Source organism: Geotrypetes seraphini, chromosome 3 (assembly GCF_902459505.1).
Source record: "Geotrypetes seraphini chromosome 3, aGeoSer1.1, whole genome shotgun sequence".
In the NCBI taxonomy this organism is placed as follows: domain Eukaryota; kingdom Metazoa; phylum Chordata; class Amphibia; order Gymnophiona; family Dermophiidae; genus Geotrypetes; species Geotrypetes seraphini.
In genome coordinates this window covers 344,821,906-344,839,852 of record NC_047086.1, presented here as the reverse complement: position 1 = coordinate 344,839,852, position 17,947 = coordinate 344,821,906, and the positions used below count along the sequence as shown (strand labels likewise).

Genomic DNA, 17,947 nt, shown 5'->3' with positions numbered 1-17,947 from the left:
AAAGAATGTGTATGTATGTGTGTGAGTGAGTGAGTGAGAGAGAGGGAGGCAGTGGAAGAGAGAAAGTTGCTAGTTACCTATATTACTACTACTATTATTTATCATTTCTATAGCGCTGAAAGGTGTACACAGTGCTGTGCATTTAACATTCAATAGATGGTCCCTGCTCAGAAGAGCTTACAATCTAATTTGGCCAGACAGACAGGATATCTCAGGGTTGGGGGATAAGAGAAGAAAAGTCACTGACACAGTTCAAATCAAAATTAAAAGCATTTTTATTCAAAGATGCTTATAATATCTAAACATCCTTGTTAGGGCGAAATCAGCAACTTTTTTTTATTCCTTTTTTTGGAGATCTTTTTTTAAGACAACGCTTTTCTTTTATTCAACCATACCTTTTGTTGTTGCCCTAATTGTTTCTTTTCTATTCAACATTGTAGTTCTACCCTCTTATCCTATTGTTCAACTAAGTTTATTGTCATGTCTACTGTACTTAAATGTATTAGTTATTGCAAAGTTACCCCTAATTTTAAGCTGTAAACTGCCTAGAAACTGTATACATATATGCCAGGGGTAGGCAATTCCGGTCCTCGAGAGCTGGAGCCAGGTCAGGTTTTCAGGATATCCACAATAAATATGCATGAGATAGATTTGCATCTCAAGGAGGCAGTGCATGCAGATCCATCTTATACATATTCATTGTGGATATCCTGAAAACCTGAACTGGCTCTGGCTCTTGAGGACCGGAATTGCCTACCCCTGGTATAGGCGATGTATCAAATTTTAAATAAACTTGTAAAAACTCCTTCAAAATTTCCATTTAAACTTATTTCAAAAAGCATGTATGATTGGGCATAAATGTATTATGCAATTTTGGCTGCATAAAGAACCTCCAAGTTTCTGGCATTGGAGGAATCAATTACATCGTTTATTTGTATTTGAGAGTTTGGAAGTTCGACGTTTGCCTAGAAAAACTCGTCTTTTTATGGAGGTTTGGGATCCTTATATTCAGAATCTTTCACCAAGAATAAGAAGTTTGGTTATTAATGATTTAAAATGAAGTTTAGGTTATCTAATTACATTCCAGATATTTATTTTATTTCTTTATTTTTGTTAGCTTTCATCCAGGGTGGGGGATTTCATTTGGAGGGAAGGTAGGGGGTTAAGGGATGGAATTAAGGGGGTATATAAAATAATGGTTTAGTTCATATGGAAATTTAATTTGGAGGAATGATATAAATATGTATGAAATATTATTATTGTGATTCTTATTGTAATAAATATATTTCTGTATTATCTCATTGTATTTCTTACTTGATTCTTTCAATAAAAATTGTTATAAATTTTTTTTTAAAAACCCAAAACCAAAACTGGACAGACTATATGGTCCTCATATAGACTATACCTATTGTCACATAGAAAGAAGAACCGCAGCGCAGAGGCTGGTGGCACCTTCAGGGCAAATGGATTTATTGAGGCATACATTCTCAACCCTAAGAGTCCACTTTGTCGTATGGAAGGGAGTAACACTATTACATAATCTGTTCCAAATATAGCAGAAGACACTTTGCAGCACTTTTTAAAATCTTGCAAGCAACATTTTAAGTGCAACAGTGAAAGTTTTTCCTGCCATGCATGATCTAAGAGATTTCATTTTTCTCTTAGGAGAGACTAGCAAAGAGTCATGGCTCTCAGTGTGGCTTCTGCACTCCTGGTATTGTCATGTCCATGTACACATTATTGCGCAATAATCCTGAGCCTGCTATGGAAGAGATAGAAAATGCTTTCCAAGGTAAGCATAGCAGATCATTTCATGACCACACGCCACTTCCCATCGTTATACCTCCTATTCTTATTTATAGAGGGGACAGGAACAAAAAAATTGTATCCGCTGATAAGATTTTTGTGAGTGTTCTTCATTTCCTGATTCATAAATATCATGTTGGGGAATCTGAGCTCCTCAGCTTCAAAAGTATCTCACAAAGACACAAGTGTTGATATTCAAAAAGATGCATGCAATGAACTGCATCAGACCAATTTTCATTGAGGCTGGCCCAAATCAAGATGCAATCTTGGAGCTGGGGAGCTGAGTATTTAGAGATGCTCGTGATTTAGATGACTGATAATAAATTGATGTGAAACAGCAGCAAGCCAGAGGCTTCCTATCCTAACCAAATTAAAGTGGGCCTGTTGGATTTAGCTATGCAATTTTCTGGGACAAGAATTCCCATTCTTTCTGAACTGAGAGTCCTAAGAGCAATTTTGGATGCTAAGCTGACCTTGTAGCCTCAGATTGATAATGCTGTTAGATCGGTTTTTCTTCCAAGGTTAGTTTTACGGAGTTACAATCAGGGAGGGCCTCCCTGCTATTGGGTGCCTCCAAGACCGTCCAAAGCTGAAGCAAGACAATATGCTGGTGAGCTTTGGGGTCTCCTTTTTAATTTTTTCTCTGGATATCAGCATGTGTAAAACGAGTTCTGCTTTTTTTTTCTCAAGTAAGACTGTTGTGTAATTTAAGGCCCCATATTTCTATGTAACAGTGATTCATGCTTGGTGGTCAGTCATCTTGAATTGTAACATTCTATATATAGGGGTTGGACACGAAGCAACTAGCAAGACCACAGTATGTGCAAAAAATCTGTTGGCTAAAATTCTTATGATTCTTAAGCTCTTGATCATGTCTCTCTGGCTTTGGATTTTTTGCAGTTACCTCATGTTTGCTTTTAATTGAAAGTTAAAGCTTTGCCTCTTATTTTGAAGGCTTTTTAAAATTTTGCATTTACAACACAGGAAACCTGTGTCGCTGTACTGGATACAGACCCATTCTAGAGGGTTACAGGACATTTGCAAAAGTAAGTAGCCTTTCGCCATATGGTACTGTTGGGAAGTATAGGCTCTATGTAGGAAAGATAAACAGTCTCCACTTTCACTTTCAATTTAAGCAGAAAATGCCTGTGGACCGATAGTAATTTTTATCCTATCGGTAGTAGAGCACTGCAGTTAAGAAAATATTCCTAAATATAAACTGGAAGAGCAATCCAAGTTCTGAGGTGAGAGATTAATACTCAGGGTGAGACAACACAGGGAGCCACGTTGCCAGCCTGCATGCAATATGATTTCAGTTTATTCAGACAAATAGAAATCAACTCTGTACAGCTACATCAGTACTACAGACAGAAGATGTACCACTCTTGTTCCTACCTCTATCACATGCTGTCTCACAGCTCAGCCTATGCCCCTCTCAGAGATGCACTTTAGTCTTCTGCTCCAACCCCTATCGACATGGAATTAATTTCTAAAAATAAACAGTATAAATCTCAAAATAGTTTTCTTTTAGTTTTCTTAAATAAATTAGATACACTGGTGGCAAAAGGGTCTTAGGCTCTCTTCAGTAAATGGAGTCAGCTGAGGCCTTCCATTGCTTGGCTTCATTCGGCGAGATCCTGTTCCAGTCTCAACAATTCCTCAGTTAATGTGGAATATCAGATGTTATTAATGCTGCTGTTTAGCATAACCTGACTATAAAATATGCATGCAATTTGAATTGTATGTATATTTTATATACTTGAATTCTGTTATATATACAGTATATTTATTTTATTTATATACCACTAATAGCCTACGTGGTTTACATTCAGCTACTTGAGCATTTTCCCTATCTGTCCTGGTGGACTCACAATCTGACTAATGTACCTGGGGCAGTGGAGGATTGGGTGGCTTGCCCAGGGTCACAGGGAGCAGTGCGAGTTTGACCCCATGACCTCAGGGTGCTGAGGCTGTAGCTCTGACCACGGTGCCACACTCTCCTCCCTCCCCCCCGACCCCCCCATGCTCACCTCAAGGCCAAAAGGCAAGGCATGACAATAAATAACTTCTACTTCATTTTTATTCTCTCTGATTTTAAAACGATCAAACCATTTTCATGCCCTAGGCACTGTGCCTATTGCGCCTAATGGATGTCTGCCCTGCGTTTGACCCCTGCATGTGTCAGCCCAAGTTATACCCGTAATTCTATTGATCATCCCCAGAGATTCTCCTTTGCTACATAATCTATTACACCCCTCTCCCCTAGGCACAAATCTCCATCTTGGGCTCAGGAAGCAGCCTCTACCCTACTTTTCATCCTTGGAAATTGCTTCATCTTTTTATCTGTCAGTTAATCAACATCCATCTTTCAGTCAGCTAATTCAACACTCGTTTCTTCTTTTAATTCAACAATCCATCCATCTGGCATTTGTTGAACAGAAGTGGATACAGAAAGACTCAATATGTTTGCAGTAAAACAAAATCAGTGAAGCTTTTGGTTTCAGCTATTTACAGTAATACTATTTCCAGTTGGACATTAAGAAAGTGTGCCTTCTCTTAAGGATGCTGAGCTGTTTTAGCTTGCTGTGTAATAGTGCAGTAGTACGAGGGGCCGATGAAAAGTTCTCAGCCCAACCAAGAAGAGAATGATGTGGAGCCACGAAACTTAAAATTTATCCCACAATTTTCTTGACACTTTTTGTTTCAGTGATATGAAATGAAATGAAAAGTGTCAAGAAGAGTGGCTCCACATCATTCTCTTCTTGGTTGGGCTGAGAACCTTTCTGCGGCCCCTCATACAGGTAATGTCAAAAGCCATTTACCTGAATATATAGATTATGTTTGATCATGTATGGTGTTCCAATGCAATCTACCTTATGACTGCAAGTAGTTATTGTGGTTCTTGTGTTTTGGAGTTCAGAGATGAAAACACTAATGTCTCGATACTGAAGTATTGCTGACTGGAGATGGATTATTTTTCAGCCTTTTTTGGATCTTTTCTACAGTGATCTCCTTAACCTATCATGGATCACCATACAATCTTGTGTATAATTATTTGTGTGGACCTTCTGACTGCAACCGGGCACCATGCCGCCTCAGTTGCTAAATTCTTCGTCAGTCCAAACTTTATTAATTTTTATTCATTATTTTTTTATCTTTTTACTTATATATATAAAATCTTCATTGCTTTTTAATCATCATATTGTATTAATCTTATTAGTCCTATTGACAAGAGGAACCTCACTTATCTTAATAGTGATCAGTTCATCTTTAACCTTGGAGGTTAAAGATGAACTGATCACTATTAACCTTGGAGGTTAAAGATGAACTGATCACTATTAAGATAAGTGAGGTTCCTCTTGTCAATAGGACTAATAAGATTAATACAATATGATGATTAAAAAGCAATGAAGATTTTATATATATAAGTAAAAAGATAAAAAAATAATGAATAAAAATTAATAAAGTTTGGACTGACGAAGAATTTAGCAACTGAGGCGGCGTGGTGCCCGGTTGCAGTCAGAAGGTCCACACAAATAATTATACACAAGATTGTATGGTGATCCATGATAGGTTAAGGAGATCACTGTAGAAAAGATCCAAAAAAGATTCAGAATTGAACAATTGTTTGAATAAACAGCAAGTGACTTATTTTGGGTGCATTATTTTTCAGCGGCATTAACTGGATAATTCCATAGAAAATCATTACAGCAACCCGGTGCAATCTGGATACGGCTGGAACGGTACGGGGCAGAGCAGAAAATTATCCGGACAGTGGTGATAGTCAGTTCAGCTATGGATAACTACCTTGATAACTTAAGATAGCAAAACCGCAGTCTTAAGTTATTCAGTTGTCTGGAAAGCAGTGCTGAATCTCACCGTTATCTGGATAAACTCCAGATTGGATTGACAGCATATCTGGATATTAAGCACCAGTATCCAGATAGTGACCAGTGTTGAATATCTGGGAATATTTTGAAATGCTGGAGGACAAGTGGTGGGAGAAGCAGTGAAGAAGCACAGACGTGTCCATTTACAGGGTTTTTATTTCCTTGCTAGGATGGAAGTGGATGTTGTGGCAAAAAAGCTAAGGACCAAAGCTGCTGCATGAATAGCACCAAGGAACAGTCGGTGAGTGACAGAGTGCCCTCTTCTTCCAGAATAGACCAAATAAAATGCAGGTCAGAAAATTATCCCGATAGGGCGCTACGCCAGCCACCTTAACATCTGCACCTATGACAGAAAGGCTGAGTGTGCCTGGAATCCAGGAAATGTGGCCGCAGTAGGGTTCTCCCTCTCTTCCTTGCCCCTTCTCCTATATTTCTCTCTTCTTGCCGTGCCAAGCATTTCCCCTCCTTTTCCTATTTCTTCTTCCCTTCTGTTTTCTTTCATGTCATTCACTCCACACTACAGCAAGAGGCCAGGCAGGCAGTAATGTACAGTCCTGGCCTGGCAACTCACTCCACCCCATCCCAGTTGTTTGTTTCCCAGGAAGTAGGGAAGCAGATATGAGACTAGAAATACACGTTCCCAATCTCTCCCCAAATATGCTATCTTCCTGCTGCCAGTGATAGTGCTGTGGTAGAGGGAAGCAGAGCATTGGAGGAGGGATTCCATATGGCTCCTACACTATGAAGCCCGCCGGAAATATTCTGGCATCCCAGAAGAGGAATATTCCCTGAGGTTGGTCTTTCACATTTACTCTACCTGTAAATCTGGTTATAACATTGATTTGTATTGGTACCACCATGAAACAGTATAACTCCCTCTTTATGGATTAAACTGGATAATGAAACCTGATCTAACTAGACTAGGTGGCTCTTTGAGGGCAGGGTTCCTTTGATTATAGTAAGATGCCATCACAATGCCTCAATTATACTAAGATGCCATCACAATGCCCAGTTAACTTACTTACTGTTCTTAATGTGGGATTTTCAAAAATGAAACAGGCTGACTGGCCGACGTTTATTGTGTAGGCCAATTATTAAGCTGACTCCAACCATTAGGAAAAAAAAATTTCCTGCCTTACAGAACCAGTCTAGCATTGCGCCCAAGATTTTGCAATGAAACTACAGTATATTGTCTAATAGAGTGGTTTTCAACCCAGTCCTCATGGACCACCTGGCCAGTAGGGTTTTTCAGGATATCCACATGAATATGGATGAGATGTATTAGCAAGCACTTCCTCCATTGCATGTAAATGTCTTTCATAGGTATTTATTTTGGTTAGCCTGAAAATCTGACTGGCCAGGTGATCCCCCAAGGACTGGGTTGAAAACCACTGGTCCAGAACATTGGGGATAAGGTGTCTCTATGAAATGCAGTTGGTCTAGCTGAGGTACACAGAATATCAGATTTTCGGTCTCCTGGCTATATTGCTTTCTGTGAGATCCCGTGCTTCATGACTTTACAGTATCGGTGCTAGCCATACATGATGCAAATGTGTGTAGGCAGTTCCCTGATGTGCTGGGGCTAAGGGTCACCACAGGGGCAGGTGCACATATTGGAGAGAATTCAGTAAATGGCACTTAAAATTCCCCCCTTTTATTAATCTGGGCTTTAATGTGGTTTAAGATAGGACTTTACTACTACTACTATTTATCATTTATATAGTGCTGAAAGGCATTTTGACATTTAATAGACGGTCCCTGCTCAGAAGAGCTTACAATCTAACTTGGACAGACAGACATGACATATAAGGTTAGGGATGCAGAACCCCAGGTGAGAGGAGTTAGGAGTTGAAAGCAGTCTCGAAGAGGTGGGCTTGTAACTGGGACTTTCAAGCATTCTAAACCGGATTTAATGCAGCACTTTTGTAGGGCTTTTTTTTCTGTCATTTTTTGATTTGCAGGTCATGCACTAATGTTCCCATTAAAGTGCGGTGCCTGCAAAAAAAACCCCCAAAACATGGGCGCACTTACTGCTTCCTATTCAGTTCGCATGCACTAATCATACGGCCCCGCAGTGGCAAAAAGAAGCAAGTGCTTCTGAGTCTACCAGCGATGGCATGGCATTTAATACTGAGGTCTAATTCCGCCTATGGCTGTCAGTGGCTTTAAAATCACTGCCTGCCATAGGCTGAATATCTCTCAGCAGTGGCGTAGTAAAGGGGGTGCGGTCCACCTGGGCACGGTCTTCCTAAGGGTGTGGCACCCCTCCACTCCCCCCCCCGCTCCTCTCCTTTCCACGTGCGCACATCCTTTGCTTTCCCCCGTACCTTTTTTACTTCCCCAGCGTGAGGTTGCTGCTGGCATCGGTGCTTTCTCTGATGTCACTTCCGGGACCCACGCCTAGGAAGTAACATCGAAGGGCGAGTCAACACTGACGTAGGCATGCTGCTCACACCGGAGAAGTTAAAAAGGTATGGAGAAAGGGTAGGGCGCGCGCGTGTGGCGGGGGAGATGGCAGGAAGGGGCACCACTGCTCCGGGCGCTGCTCATCCTTACATTACAGTAGTTTGACACAGTGTGCGCACCCCTTGCCTTTCCCTGTACCTTTTTTTACTTCCCTGGCATGAGGTTGCTGCCCCCTCAGCATCGGCGCTCTCTCTGATGTCATTTCCGGGACCCGCGTTCTCTCTGATGTCATTTCTGGGATGTCGAAGGTCAAGCCGACACCGACGTGGGCATGCTGCTTATGCCGGAGAAGTTAAAAAGGTACGGGGAAAGGGAAGGAGGCTCGCGTGCGGTGGAGAAGAGGGAAGGAAGGAGCGCCGCTCACTCTTACCACGCCACTGTCACCCAGTACATTGGACTCCCTCTAGATGAGAAAGAGCCTTTACCTCTCCTTAAACTTCTGGTTTTATACTTCCTTCCCATTCTTGAGGATATATTGCTATTGGGATATCTTCCTAGAATATATAATAATAATAATAATAATAATTTTATTCTTATATACCGCCTTATCAGCCTTACATTACATTAGTTTCACACAGTGACGTAGGAAGGGGGTGGGGATGGAGGTGGGTGGTCCAAGTCTTCCTAAGGGCAAGACTCCTCTCCTTGGTGTGCGCACGCCCCTTGCCTTCCCCGTACTTTTGTTTTACTTCCCCAGCACGAGGTTGCTGCCCGCGTCGGCATCGGCGCCCTCTCTGATGTCACTTCTGGGACCCGCGTCTAGGAAGTGATGTCAAAGGACAAGCCGACACCGATGTGGGCATGCTGCTCACGCCAGAGAAGTTAAAAAGGGAAGGGGGGGAAGGGAAGGGGAGGGAAGGGAAGGGGGAGGAGCGCTGCTCACCCTTATGATGCTACTGTCACCCAGTACATTTTTGGTTTTTTATTGGGCTCCCTCTAGATGAGGAAGAGCCTTGACCTCACCCAACACTTCTGTTTTTATACTTCCTTCCCGTTCTTGAGGATATAATGCTATTGGGATATCTCCCCAGAATATGTCACCCTTACATTATATTAGTTTGGCAGACTTTACTTTTCTGCAGCAGGACCCAGATTGTTCCTCCTGACTTCCAGTGTGCATAGGAAGTCACATTGTGGTGCCCATTCCTGCTACATGTAAAAGAAGGGTTATGCTTGTTTGAAGTGGCATAGCGAGGGTGAGAGGTGCCCAGGGCGAAAGCGCCCCTCCCCTGTCTCCACCCCCTACTCCTCCCCCTCCCGCCTTTGGCACGCCTCCTCTTCCCCTATACTTCTAGTTGTCCACCGCCGTGCGTAACACCGTGCTCCGCACAATCTCGGCGGATCTCCCTCCGATGCCACTTCCTACGTGCAGCAACCAGAAGTGACATCAGCGGGAGAGCTGACGCGGTCGCGAAGAACACGTTGAAGTTGTTGCTCGTGGCGGTGAGCAACTAGAGGTACGGGGGAAGGAGCGGGGAGGAGTGGGAAGAGGCGGAGGGGGCAGAGAGGAGGAGGGGTGCCGACACCCCCACCATCATGGCGCTCAGGGAAAACCGCCCCTCCCTCGCCTTACTACGTCACTGCTTATTTGGATTTTTAAAATATATTTCTATCACCAGTTTAAGTTAGTTGAAACTAAGTTGTGATCGTACTGACATGTTAAGTCACTGTTGGTAAAGAGCAGTTGCTGTTGGACTGCTTGGGTGAAAATTGCATACTGAAGTGACACATTTTGGAACTCACGGCAATGCACTAGGAACCTTACTCATGTTTATTATCCACACAATTTGAAACAAGACAGTGGAATGGATGGCAGGACAACAAACCAAGATGAGTTAATTAATAACAGAAAAAGACAGCCAGGTCGCAGCAAACAAAGTCCATAAAAGCCGTCCTTTTCTACTGAAATTGTGGTAGTAAATACTTCAGAGAGAGGGAAAAAAAAACCCTCAAAACTTTTTGTTTCCTTCACAGTCCCCAGTCTCATCTGTTTTGTTTAATCCAGCTGAATTCCAACCCCTGGACCCAACACAGGAGCCCATCTTCCCCCCAGAATTATTGGTAGGTACATTTATCTTAACATCACCCTTTCCCCCCCCCCCAATTTTGTTAATTTGCAGAAATGTAACACAGGCGCTACTGTTGGAAGGGCTCTCTGGTCCTTCACAGGCAGTTATTATCCATGGTAAGAATAGCAGTGCAGGAGGTGCGTAAGCTCATGATATCTTGATGCTCACTCTCACCCCTTCTCCCCCACTTGGCTCAGGAGTGGTTAGAAAATTTCCCAACACTAGGGTTAGCAGATTTTGTTACGCTAAAACCCGGACATGTGGCCCTGCCACATTCAATCCAAGTCACGCCCAGTTCTGCCCCAGCCCCGCCCCCCTCCAATCTCTTTTCCTCGAGCTTGGAGCCGTGTCTGCAGGGCCTCCGGGAATGCGCAGATGTGATGCAATGACATCATCACGCCACACTAGCACATGCTTGAAGGCTTTCCAGATGCAGCTCCAAACTTGAAAACCCGGACGAACTGCTAGATTTCAAAAATACGTCCGGACACCCAGATAGTCCTCTAAAAAGAGGACATGTCTGGGTAAATCCGGACGTCTAGTAACCCTACCCAACAATGATCACCACTCTGCAGCAGCTGTACCAGCGCCACAAGCAAGTGCAGAAGTTGCAGTGCAGGCACAGATGTTCTAGAACAGTGTATCGCAAACTGTGTGCAGCGGCAATGTGCCAGGAGATGCTGGCAAGGAGGGAGTCATATCCTTTAGGCGCTGACAACTCTCCTCCTCGTCGATGCCTCTCCTCTTCTCCCCCACCGGAAAGGGTCGGGTTAAGGGTCTCAGTGCATGCGTAGAAGTTGACATGATGACATCACGCATGCACGTGATGTCATCGCGTCAACATCTGCATACTTCTGGGTGCCTTCCGGCTGCGGCACCAGGTTCAGTGTGCCCCAGTGCCGAAAAGTTTGCGGACACTGTTCTAGAATCCTGAGCAGCTGAAGGACAGCTCATGCTCACCATGAGCTGCAAGAAGATGCGGCTATGCTGTCATGCAAGTGAAAAAGGTGGTTCCAGAGACATGACAGAGGTCAAATATGGGCCAGAGATAGGCCACACCTTCAAAAGCTGGAAGAATGATCAAGGGAAAAGTACTGGATCAGGATAGACAAGGGGGAGGGGCTGGGAATGTAGAGGCAGAGAGAATTCCTAGGGGGAGAGGACTGAAAAGGGGTAGAGATGAAGTGCCTTCCTGTCTTGCTAACCAAATCTTTACCAGATGCATTACAACTGAAAACCCAAAATATGAATAGTTAGTGCGGTAGGTTAGAAATAAGTTTCCTGCAAAAGAACCAGTAATGTATATTGTATTGATCTTTCCCTAGAACTCAAAGAATATACCACTGAAGCGGCTGTGTTTCAAAGGGGAGCGTGTCACTTGGATTCAGCCCTCGGACCTCAATGAATTATTGGCTCTTAAGGCTCAGTACCTAGAAGCGAAACTTGTAGTAGGGAACACAGAAGTTGGTAAGAGATTTAAAAACAGATGAGTAGTCACATGAACATCTCTGAAGGATTTTATAGCTTATTGGCCCTCCCCTGCCACAGTTTCGGCCTAACACACCATTTTGCATCACATGAATTACAAATGTGTAGCCGTGTGTGAATTTCATTCACTGGTCGAAGGTGCAAATACTGCATGAGTTCACCATGACTGCTGGAACTGGTGTTGGAGAAGTGAGGGTGACCGGAATTGGAGTGCTGCAATTAGAAGTCTGGGAAAACCCACGCATATCCTCAGGGTCGCGTCTGGAGGGCTCTGAGCATGTGCAGATGTGACACAGTGACATGTGGCTCTCCAGATACGGCCCTGAGCTTGGGAAAGGAGATGAGGGGGCGGGGCTAGAAGCAGAATGGGGCAGGGCTGGTGGTGGAACAGGGCGGGGCTGGGGAAGAATGGGACAGGCCATTGTGGAGAAGAAATCTGGTAACCCTAGTTGCAGTCCTCAGGCATTGAGGCTGCCTGCAATTTAAAAACCATCACGGTTGTGCTCAGTCCCAGGCTTTAGGACTGATACTTTTTTTGGCAGTTTGGGTTATACCACATGCACCTGGATAGGCAGAGGTTGCCATGAGAACAGGTTATTATGGGTATTGTGTGGCAGACTGGTTGGAGCCTGGGGATCTATTAAGCTCCATGTGGAAGGGGGGGCTGGGCGTTTCCCTATGGCCCAGCTAAGATAGAGAGAGAGAGACACCAAGGCAGACCTTGAGCTCTTTGGGGATGGGGAAGGTTTAAGATTTGTAATTTGGGCAGGAGATCAAGGTCTATCCAAAATGGGGGATCCTTTCCAGGAGATCTAGTAATAGAAACAAATATTGCAAATATTGATCACTTTTCAAAGAAAAAATGCACAGTTCATGAAAGTATAAAGCTGTTTAGAACTAGCACTTATCTCATAAGTCTTCCTGGGTCCCAACATGGACCATGTTTCGTGGGCTGCTTCAGGGAACCTGACTGTGATATTAAAAATATTATGAAACCATTGGTCTCTTAAATTTTATAGGCAAAACTTCTATTACGTTGCTCCTTTTCAATATAAGTGCTAGTTCTAAACAGCTTTATACTTTCATGAACTGTGCATATCTTCTTTGAAAAGCAATCGATATTTGCAATATAAATAAGATTCTAAAAGTAATATGCAATGATTGGATGGTGAGACCAAACACGTGGGGGTGTTCCCCCAACTGGTCTTCAGGTCACTGAGCATATACTTTTTCAACTGTATGGGGAAAGGGATTGGGGCTTGTATACTGCCTTTTTGTAGTTTTACAAAGTGGTTTACACACAGGTATTTCAAGCATTTTCTCTATCTGTCCTGGCGGCAGTGGAAAATTAAGTGACTTGCCCAGAGTCACAAGGAGCAACATGGGGTTTGAATCCAAAACCTCAGGGTGCTGAGGCTGTAGCTCTAACCACTGCGGAACACAAATAAGAAAAAAAGAGGAATGGAGGGAAAATATACAATATACTAGAAAAAAAATCACTCCATTAGGTCAGTACACACCAACACCAGAAAAAGTATTTTAAGGCGACAGAAAAGCCTCAGACATGGAGAGGCGTCCCCACTCTCTTCCACTCAAGCATCACTGGCAAAAATGTTTGCATATAACTTATTACTGGCAGGTGGGAGCCTGAAAATAGTCAGAACTAACTAGTAAAAAACAGGCTAGTTAGAAAAGAGCCAGGCCGACGATCGTTTCGTGGCTTTTAAGCCACTGCTTCAGGGCCGTGATACTAACGCTCCAGACTATCCTGTAGTAATACAAAACTATAATCAAAACATGCTCAGATAACCTGCTGCAGACGAAAGGGACAGAAACTGTTTTCCTTTACTCACGATTCACAGAGTAAAACTCCTGCTTGCTAGCACACTTTCAAAGGCACCAGTGTAGTACACTTCCCCCTCCGTATTCACGGGGGTTACGGGTAGAGCCGGCCCGCGAATAATATTCGGGCCAGTTCTGCCCCTAACCCCCGCTTCCCTGGCTATTTGAAGCCCTGTTAGCCCCCCCCCCTTAAGCCTTACCTGGTGGTCTAGCGGGTTTTCAGGCAGAAGCGATCTTCCCACGCTCGTGCCCCGTGCAGATCACTCACAGGAAATGGCTCGAGAGACTATGGGAGCTCAAGGCAGCCATTTCCTGTGAGCGATCTACAAGGGGCAGGAGCGTGGGAAGATCGTTCCTGCCCCGAAAACCCGCTAGACCACCAGGTAAGGCTTAAGGGGGGGGGCTTACAGGGCTTAAAATAGCCTGAAAAATGAAAATGAATTTTTGGGTTTAAAACCGCGAATAAGCAAATCCATAGATATGGAATTCACGAATACGGAGGGGAAGTGTACTTAAAAGACATCACGGCCAGTCAGGTGATATGGCACGTGACCAGTCACACGGATGAAAAAAAACTAGCCAATCAAGGCAGGGGGAGACATAACAGCAATCACAGAACTGTCAAATACAAAGAATTCACAACTGTAGAAAAACTGATCGTACATGAAAGCATCTCAGAGAATAAAAACAAAAGACAAAACTGAGAAAATTAGTAAAAATAGAACCAATCAATGTTGCTGTTTAATCCGTGGGGTTGCACAGCTCGTAGCTTACAAATCCAGCGTTGTTCTCTTCTCTGGAGCTGGAGTCTTCTATTACCACCCCGTGGATGGCTGGGAATGTGGTCCAACACCACACACTGCAATTGAAAAAAAAATCATGACCATGTGTGCCACAATGCTGCACCATAGGGGCAGAAACAACCCCCCCTCTTCAGTGCGCTTCTGTGTTCATTTAAGCGCAATTTGAGTGCATGTGAAGTTTGCCCTACATAAATCAATCAGCAGGGACAGACAATGCAGTACACAACATGATCAGATTCACACAAAGTATGGAATTTCAAGGAATAGTGCTGCCCATATCCTGGGTTGACAAATTCACTCCAGATGATCATGATATCACAGTTTATACATTTGCCACAGGAACCATGCAATCCTATGACCCCACCCCCCTATTCCAACTCCTGCTGTATGGCAGAGCGAGACTCAACATTTGTTGAAAATGCAGGCAACATCTTGACCAAGCTCCAGTGCTTAAGAGAAGGAGGAGGAGGGAGCAAGTTGGAAAAATTGCTGACTGACTCCTGCCAGCTGTAGGAAACCTAGTTGAGGGTACAGAGGAGGATGAAGGTGATGGTCATGTGGAGAGGCCATGAAAGTGATGATGTGATTATGGAGGAGCAGTATAGAGGCTAACTTACTAGTGTACGAGGTTTAAAAATGTATATAGTGAACGGGAAAGAAGCAAGGCTGCTGGAATGGAAGAGTGGTGGTGGGAGAGAAAGGGGGCAGGGTGGTATGGAAGGGTTGTGCTGATGGAACTGATGTACAGGGAAAGGGGAGAGAGACATAAGGGGGAAGGATACTGGATGGAATTGGATTGGAGGGAAAGAAAGGGGGCAGATGCTGATTGAAGAGAGGTGGATGGAAAGAGAAAGGGCAGACATTGGATAGTAGTGGGGAGGGTAGAGGGGGAGCCTATGCTGGATGGGAGAGATAAGGGAGCAAATGCAGGAAGGAAATGGGAGGAGAGAAAGAGGGGAGCAAACGCTGGATGGAAGTGGACAGAGAGGAGAAGGTACTAGATGGAAGGGGTAGAGAAAGAGGGCACATGATAGAAGGAGGGGATAAATAAAAGGAGGGCACATGATGGGGGAAAAGGATTGAGTTAGGGAAATACTGGAGGGGGTGAGGGAAAGAGGTGGCGAGCTGTAGGTAGACAGTAAAAAAGGAAATTGATGAGAGGGTAGTAAGAACGTAATCTAGACGGATGCAGAAAATAAATTTAAAAGGAAAATGAGGGGGAAAAAGGGAAAGGGATTGCAGAGGAGAGGTGTGGGAAAGGGAAGGAGAGGAGAGAGATGCCAGACTAATGGGGGTGAAAGGAGAGATGGAAGGAGGAAGCATACAGTTTCTGGAAGAGGCACAGAAGGAGAGAAGATGACATAAAGGGGCAGAGAGATGGCAGACAGTGGATGGAAGGAAGAGAGTAACAAGAAGATGAGGAAAGCAGAAACCACAAAAGACAAAGGTAGAAAAAAAAATTTATATTTATTTATTGCTTTAGGAGACATGTGTCACTGTTTCTGTGGTGTTGCATTGCATGCAGAGTCCAGCTTCTTGCTGGTTCAATTTAACCTTTGTCTATGTATTTCTATTTTATCTCCCCTTTTACAAAACTGTGGAGTGTTTTTTAGCGCCAGCCGTGGTGATAGCAACTCTGATGCTCAGAAATCTATGAGCGTCAGAGCTGTTACCACCGTGGCTAAAATCCACACTACAGTTTTATAAAAGGGGGAGGGGTTAGTTTGTGATGACATATTCCATACTAGGCGAAGGTGTTTTCTGTGTTCTGTGTGTTCGAAAGACATGGTTTTCTGTTAGGATTGACGGTGTAGGATTGATCTGTACTAGTCTGGCTTGTTTAGTTTTACAATGGGTGTATTGATGTTGTACTGCTCACTGCATATGTAAGATGCTGCCTTTTCCTAGGTACTCATGTGTGACGTGTGGCTTGTTACTAAAAATCATGTTTTTCATACAGATGGGGGGGTGGGTGTAAAAAAATAATGGGCCCCGGGTGTCACACATGCTAGGTACGCCACTGCTTAGTGGTGGTTTGGGCGATTAAACCGCTAAACGTAGAGGTAGGACATTCTAAAAAAAAACCAAAAAAACCCCTCTCAGTTTGGATGTTTTTTTTGAGAATGGACATTTTTTCTGCTGCTACTTTCTGCGTTTAGGGCCTTAGGCCAAAAGGGGATTTAGACATTTTTATTTATTATTCCCCTCCACGGGCCTAAGTGATTGAAGAGTTTTATTGATAGTAGGGCCACATCTTCTGACTTTGTGGTTACTGCTGCTCCATGCTAATTGAATGTGCATTATTTGGTATAACCTCCTGATTGGTTCCATTTCATTCTATCTTTTTGTTTTATTTTTAATTCCCTTTGAGGGCTCCAGCTCCTGAGGATTTTTCCTAAGAACTTCTCCCCCTCTCTCTTTTATTTACTGAGGAGGTAATGTTGTGATAATTGTCCTTGTTACTGAATTGTGTTTTTCCTCTATTATTCAGTAATATTATCTTTTCTGTATTCAAGATTTCCTTGAACATTTTTTTTTTGTACAAAAATGTATAAATAAAAACAAATCCCCTAATTAAGCCCAACTCCCATGTCTTTGCATTGCTGTCAAAGAGGAACGATTGCCTTTTAGGGCTATAATTGCTGCTCCAGGAAGGCTCCCCTAATGTTTTCTCTTTGTAGGTTTAATGGAATCGGACCACTGCTGTTTTTTGTTATAAATATAATTGTTGTTACAATTCATAAGGAGTTTCTGAAGTCTACTTTTGTTGTGTTTTATTGCTGCTTTTAGTATGCACTGCATGTTATTTCTGTTCTGTTGACCTTTAAGGTATTGAAATGAAGCAGAAAAACATGCTTTATCCAGTGATTATTGCACCGGCAAAGATTCCTGAACTGACTTCTGTTTGGCATACTGAAGAGGGTAAGAAGGTGATCCTTACTGTACCCTAATGTAACTTGCTTTGTATACCTGCAGAAAAGGCATGAGCTAAATTCCCCTTCCACAAAATCCTTCACCTTCCCACCCTAACACTTCACATAGCTTGAGAGAACATCAGTGACCCTATACAAATGATTTAATTGCCTGGGTAGATCAGACAGATTAGAACTTGTTGTATGCATGAGGGTGATACTAAAAGATAAACTGATAATAACTCAGTGTTATCTCATAGAGAGGGGATGGGAAAGGAAAAGGTGATGAGAAGCTGGCCAAGGTCAGAATAACCAGTCGTTGGCCATTATACATAGATGGTTCATGCTCACCTTAAATCTTAGGGAATAATTCACCATCTTGGTATCACCGATGGTTCTTCAGATTCTCTCTCTCTCGCTCTGCAGTTTTATAAAAATTTAACAAGCATATATATAGAGGGGCATTTTCAAAATGAAATCTAATTTCAGTTTGAGTTGTGTTGTGAAAAGTGTCCACAAATCGAGTGGTAAACATGGCGATTTTTTAGCCAGAAAAAAATCTCTCTTTTTGTTTCAAAAATTACCATTTTCTAGACATGCTGTGCTCAGTGTCTTTCTTTAAGTATCATTCTTGAAAAAATAAAACATCCTGGGTTAAAACACACGAAAAC

General features: G+C 43.2%; 1 protein-coding gene across 1 annotated transcript in view; it reads left to right on the top strand.

Annotated features, from left to right (window-relative positions):
- The window catches only part of XDH (xanthine dehydrogenase), a 143,750-nt gene that overhangs the window by 33,012 nt on the left and 92,791 nt on the right, over positions 1–17,947 (top strand). Inside the window, exons 5-10 of the mRNA XM_033939065.1 lie at positions 1,666–1,792; positions 2,791–2,852; positions 5,866–5,937; positions 10,137–10,223; positions 11,557–11,698; positions 17,194–17,286. Of these exons, the coding sequence (XP_033794956.1) occupies positions 1,666–1,792; positions 2,791–2,852; positions 5,866–5,937; positions 10,137–10,223; positions 11,557–11,698; positions 17,194–17,286 (583 nt within the window). The remainder of the gene's footprint in view (positions 1–1,665; positions 1,793–2,790; positions 2,853–5,865; positions 5,938–10,136; positions 10,224–11,556; positions 11,699–17,193; positions 17,287–17,947) is intronic.